The sequence below is a fragment of the Rutidosis leptorrhynchoides genome, chromosome 9 (assembly GCF_046630445.1).
Source record: "Rutidosis leptorrhynchoides isolate AG116_Rl617_1_P2 chromosome 9, CSIRO_AGI_Rlap_v1, whole genome shotgun sequence".
In the NCBI taxonomy this organism is placed as follows: Eukaryota; Viridiplantae; Streptophyta; class Magnoliopsida; order Asterales; family Asteraceae; genus Rutidosis; species Rutidosis leptorrhynchoides.
In genome coordinates this window covers 213,721,532-213,728,166 of record NC_092341.1, presented here as the reverse complement: position 1 = coordinate 213,728,166, position 6,635 = coordinate 213,721,532, and the positions used below count along the sequence as shown (strand labels likewise).

Below are 6,635 nucleotides of genomic sequence, written 5' to 3'. Positions count from 1 at the left end.
TTTGTATTTATGTTGAACGGTGGAGCCGTCACGTGGAGAAGTGGCAAGCAAAGTACTATTGCTGATTCTACGACAGAAGCCGAGTATATAGCAGTAAATGAAGCTGCTAAAGAGGCCATGTGGATAAAGAAATTCATCGAGGATCTGGGTGTGTTTCCTACAATCCATGATCCTGTTGAGATTTTCTGCGACAATGTGAGTGCGGTTGTCTTGGCTCAAGAACTGAGGTCACAAAAGCGCACACGACACATACTCAGAAAGTACCATTACATTCGTCAACATGTAGCAGAAAATGACATATTATTAAGTAGAGTAGACACGACTAAGAACTTGGCTGATCCTTTCACCAAGCCTTTGCCACAGACTAACCATGATGCTCATAGCATGTCTATTGGCATTTGTGTCATTGATGATAAAGTTTAATTGTATTTATTATGTTAAGTTTGAAACTTTAAACATTGGGCAATAATATATGTTGCAATTGATCTGATGATTAATATATTGAGATTATATTATACGCACGATGCGATCATTTCATTGTATATTGTCATGTTTCATTTTGCATGTTTTAACTTCCAATGAATATTATTTTATAAACTTCCACAATCGGTCATTCTCTAAGGAAGAGAGAATTGAATTAAGGCTGCTATGAAGTGTAGTAATATAGGCTTATATGAAACTACATTCATGAGAAACTTGATAGTTGATTCAAGGTTCTGGAATGACCACACTTAGACATTACTTCGTGGTTTTAAGTCAAAAGGTAAGCTCTAAGATGGCAACATCATTTATCCTAGAGTGGATATGTATGAGAAATCCTGACATAAACTATGTTATACTTTGACCTGTTTCTAACGCTGTGCGTAAATGCCGGTCATAAGGGAGCAGATTGGGTATATCATGGAATGTGGTGGATGTCTCTACAGTTGAAGCAATTTGTTCCTTCTTCTTTAAGCGAGTTTAAGCGATATCTCTGGGCCCCTCGTTGATTTGTGCTGAATTAAATGCATGACCATGGTACGACTGAATTAATGCAATTGCAGTCTATTTGATCACCACAAATCTCTATCGGGAAACATAATCTTGAATGATGATGATTGACACTTAACCATTTCACACGTTCATATAGATATCTTGAACAAAAGGATGATTGATATAAATCAAAATATAGGAGTGTAACGTAGCAGACTAGTTGTTACACATGGTGTGTCTTTTAAGACATACCAATATTATTAATGTCAGTGCAAGTGGGAGTCTGTTAGAAATATGTTTTCGGGTTGGCTACGTCTCGACCGTGGTACATATATTCTAAAGATATGCTCATGACATTAAATAATAAAAGTCCATTTATCCTATTCGGTCACACACAAAGGCCAATCGTAAATTGTTTGATATACCTTCTAATCGGAAATTAATTTATTAATCATTAGTTAATGGTTTAATAAATTAAGTAAGTTTTTTTTATGTGTATACATATACTTACAAATCTAAATACGTAGAGATTTGATTAGATTTTGCAAATCATATTTTATATAAGATATAAGATTTGATTTGATTTATAAAATATGATTTGATTTTGTAAATCTTATTTTATATAAAGATTTGATTTTGCAAATCTTTTCAAATCTTTATTTATTATATTTGTACTAGATGTATTATTGTATCAATTATGTAATATATAATACCAAGTCTTGGTATTGAAAAGATAATGTTACAAAAGATACAAAACATACATACAAAAATGCTATTTCTCTTTCTCATTTTCAAGTAAATAAAATACTTGAAATATATAATTGGGTTCGGTTTTGGTGGAAATAAGGAAGAAGAAAAGATCCGTTAAGTAGAAGGTATAGATCGAAGCAAGGTTGGAACTTGGGTGTCTACCGTTTAGAGGAACTCTTCTTTGAGTTTTCAAATTCGATCTTCAGAAGGCACAAATGTTGTATTCTAATCTTCTCTTGTTCGGTTTCATTAATTTGTTTTGTTTACTAAAGTTTTGCACAATGATCCGTGGAAGAGTATTATTTTGTAATATTTTAAAAATGCTTCTGCTCGCTTTGAATTTGTATCATACTCCAACAGATAAATCTTCCTCTGTTTTTTCTTTTAAGTTGCCGCATGTATCATCTGTTTATTTTTCTTGTATTGATGCAGTGGATACGGGTAGGCGTTTTTTCCCTCATTGTTCCACATGATCGTTTTTACCTGGAAAATGGTACACCAAAAGAGGAAAAATGGAGGAGTTAATTTGTTGTTGTTAAACACGATGTTCAAAGAGCCTTCAATAAGTATAAAGAGGAGCTTCAAAGTAATCCATCATCATCATCATCAATGTACGTCCCAACAACGAGAAATGGGGCGAAGAATAAAGCCCTCAAATTTTTGTTTTTTTAAGTTTGTAAGTAGCAAATTCTGGATGTGTTAGAAATGTGCATTCAAATTTCTAGCTTTGACATTTAGGCCAATTAGTATCAGGTTTTTGGTTAATATGATGTATGTAAAGGTGAATTCTTTTAGTACTCGCTTGTGCATATTTTGTGTGTGTTAAATGAATTGATTACTAGTTTTGTACAAATTTTCTCCTATCGAAACTCAGTTTTTTAACTGGTTGAACTCTGTTCGATTTCGGATTTTAATATATAGATACCCTAGAAAAAATAAAAGATTGTTATTCTGAGTAAAAGATTATGTATTTGGAACATAATAAACAAGTGACAGATTTTTAGAACTGAGAGATAAGTTTTGACCATTCAATCTACAAGAAACAAATAGATTTTACAAGTTTATGAGTGTTCACACGTGTGTCCTGATCAGAGGAATCAGCAATCCACAATTCATATACTCGTATCTATCAACATAGACAGTTACAAAAAGAATACCTAAATCAAACATAGATAGACTCTGCACAATAATTCAATTCAACAGGTTATCAGAATCAATGTGAAACTATCAACTAACTGAACGATCATTCAATTCAATAACTAATCAAAATATTATCCTTCCTATTATCAATCAAACCCGAAGCAAATATTTAAGTCCACGAGACGATCATAAGAAGTTGTTAAGCAAAATCGTTTTCTTCATCGCCCACAACTACAACAGCAAAAACCAACTCCTGATTTCTTCGAAACGACCACACTTGAATCATTGTGTTTTCTTTCAAATCATTCATGTAGTCCCTCACAAACTGGTTCCAATTGTTCGACAACACATAACTGCTGGTATGACTCATGCAAAACTTTCTTAACACCATCTTTTTGTTATACATTTGCAGCTTCGGTCCCATCAATCCAACCTCAATCCCTCTTTGTTTATCAACAAGTATATTTTCCTCATCAGGACTCAAGAATTCACAATTTTTTTGCATTTGATTCATGGGTATGGTTAACCTGTTTTGGCACCCTCGCAAATCGCTATGATATAACCTCTTTTGAATTAATAACTTTAAGTCTGAACCGTTGATCTCATCAATCAACCTCTTCAATAGCTCGGTTACCTCGTTATTTATGATATCCATCGGATTACGCTTCATCTTTTTCACTATCTTCATCTTCTTCTTCTTATTTTTCGCGATTTTAGTTACTAACTGGTCCAAGAATAGAAACTTCTTCATCTTCTCAGTAAGTTGTTCAACTTTTTCAGAATAACGATACTCCTTATCTTCAAACTTAGCAAAACGAAGTCGTTTTGTGCTTTTTGTTGAATCTTCTTCCGTCAAGATAAGCCTGATGACATCATAAATTACAGAAAATAAATGAATGATTTAGTTTCTTGAATATTCAAGATTATGATATGCATGAACGATATAAATACTTTAAAAAAACATAGATTTTTTACATACAGTAATTAATTAATTACCTACACAACAAGAACTTTAAATAATTGAATAAAATAAGAAATTGGGTTTTAGCATTCTGATTATGTACCTTTTCTTGAAAGAAGAAGTTGTGGCCGTAAGACATTCTTCAAACGATGAATATGTGGGAATCACCATTGTAGTGTTGGTGCAGAACTGATTAACTTTCAAGAAATTGATTAATTTCTGAAGAAAACAAATTACTCGGTCAATGAAGGTAAAGTTTAATTTGAAGAATTGATTGAAGTCTGATTAGGGTTAAAAACCTATAAATAAGTGCTACGGATATTGAAACTTGGCCGAAAAGTACGTTGATATTTATACTTATATTTACCCAATAGAAATTCTAACGGATCTTTTAAATAATTTAATTTGATTAGGAAACTACATACAGCTATCATATTTGGGGATTTTTTTTTTTCTATCTATTTCTAGTTTTTAGAATGGAAACAAAGTGTTTAATTGGGTTATGTTAGATTGTTAGTATTTGTACCTGATTAGATTATTATTATTATTATTATTATTATTATTATTATTATTATTATTATTATTATTATTATTATATACTCTGTATATTATATGGGAGGTGATACTCACACACTTCTTTTTGATACTCACACACTTTTTGGCATAATACTTACAATTATATCCCTAAATTTACCTAGAAAATTGAACCTGCATTATCATAAGTAAGGGTATATTAGTAACTTAGTGTGTATGAATCAAAAAGGAGTGTGTGAGTATCATCTCCAATATTATATTAATATTATATTATATATTATATATTTATATTATATATTTTATTATATTTATCTTATCTTACTACTATATATAAAGAAGGATTTTTGCATCTTACATCTTTAGCCCCAACATCTGACAGGTGTTGGATTCTAAATGGCTTGAAATAACAAGTGGTCGGATCACTTTTCGGTTCGGGTTTTTATATGATGGTCAGGTCCATTTTCTCAAATCCCATTTCTTATCCTTTTGTGTGACGCCCCGTACAAAACCATCGTGTACGATTCGTCAACAACAGGATCTTTACACGGTCAATTACTACATGATGTTTGAAAACCAGTTTTGCATTCATAAAAAGATAGCGTTTACAAAAGATAATGTAATACCCCGTCAGAATCCAGTAACGGAATATTAACTCCTGGTCCCACAGTTTAGAGGTCACGCCCTCTATATGAGACGTTTCCGAAAAGTATTCGCATTAATCATGAAAACAAGTCATTTATTTAAGAAAATGTAACTGGAAATATTTAACATCAATGGCTAAAGTATATGAACCCAAAATATTAGAGAAAACTGTTTAAATGCGAATATTTGTTCTTGAAATAAAAATAGAAATCATGCTGGACGCCGTCCAGTTCTAGCAGCAAACAGCACATAACTTCAAATAAAGCGGAAGCACTAGCTCTATGTACCTGAGATGAAACATGCAAAACGTCAACGAAAAACGTTGAGTGAATCTACAGGTTTAGCAAATCATTTCGTAAGTTAGGCCACAAGATTTTCTTGAAAAACATCATAGGAAAAGTATACATTATCATGAGCACTTGATTACAAAACTTTAACCTTTGCGTAGGCCGAGCCCACGTCTTTCGTTTACCCTATACTGGCGATACACCGATCAAGTGTACGTGTAACAACTACATAAGCACCTGTTTAACGTTGCGGTGAGGTTTGTCAAACATAACGGTACCGTCCCTATAAGTCGAGCTTACAAAGTAACTAATATAATCAAGCTAAGGGATTTTTGATCTGAACTCATATGTATATTCTTAGTAAGTTACTTGTGCCAAACACGTAAAACATTTATAAAAAGCATGCATCTCATCCCTGTAAAAACGTAGTAGGGACTGTAGACTCACCTTAGCAAAAGCACTAGTAAAGATCTTAGCAAATCGTACTGTAGTCGAACACTCTCGACTGAACAACGCAACCTAAATAAGTAAATCATCTTAAGTATACACTAATAGGTCAAACTTAGTCAACCCATAGTGTACGTAAAGTCCTAGTGCTCAGACTGACTCAACAAACAAGTAAAAGTCAACTAATCCAACCAAGTCAACCAAAGTCAAACCAAAAGTCAACTCGGTCAAATAGGTCAAGTAAAGTCAAACATCTCAGTAAGTCATGCAAACATAGTCAACGAATCATACTTAAGTCATATAACATGTTATCGCTCGTAATTTAGTAAATCGCATTTTCCACATCTTAAAGTAAACCTTCGAAAATCATACGTCGTAAAGAAATACACTCATAGCGCATAGCACATAATTCATAAAATTATGATCAACTCCATATCTTAACTACACTTAAAATAGATTCCAAAAAGTCTGGCCAGGGCCTCATACGATAAATAAAAGTCCAATATCAGAAAGGCTCAAGTTCAGGTTCATTACAGAAAATTCTGCTCGCGCGTCAGTTTTTAAACATTTTTCATAAAATATAGAAAATATATTTTAATGAACGGACAATTGATATCATCTCAAGACATCTCAGAATATAAGTGATAAAATAATAAGAAGCATTTCTTTAGCCAATTCGTACAGATTTGCAAAATATTACAGACTCATCTGTTTTTGAATATCAACCGGACACATCACAAAGATTAGCATATAACTCATGGCAAATCACGTTCTCGCAAGTTCGCATACAAATGAAACATGTCAAGTAACATCTAAAGTAACATATTTCAGAAGCTCAAAGTCTAAATTAATTCTCAGTTCACTCTAGAAATTTTTATGTAAACTGAAAAAACAGATTCAGC

At 32.5% G+C, this 6,635-nt stretch overlaps 1 protein-coding gene across 1 annotated transcript; it reads right to left on the bottom strand.

Annotated features, from left to right (window-relative positions):
- Positions 1 to 2,750: 2,750 nt before the first annotated feature.
- On the bottom strand, positions 2,751 to 4,079 carry LOC139869386 (B3 domain-containing protein At2g31720-like). Its single transcript, XM_071857704.1, has 2 exons — positions 3,927 to 4,079; positions 2,751 to 3,725 (listed from the first exon to the last, which is right to left on the bottom strand). The coding sequence occupies exons 1-2, from the start codon at positions 3,992 to 3,994 to the stop codon at positions 3,062 to 3,064; spliced, it is 732 nt and encodes a 243-aa protein (XP_071713805.1). The 5' UTR covers positions 3,995 to 4,079; the 3' UTR covers positions 2,751 to 3,061.
- Between the last annotated feature and the right edge of the window lie 2,556 nt (positions 4,080 to 6,635).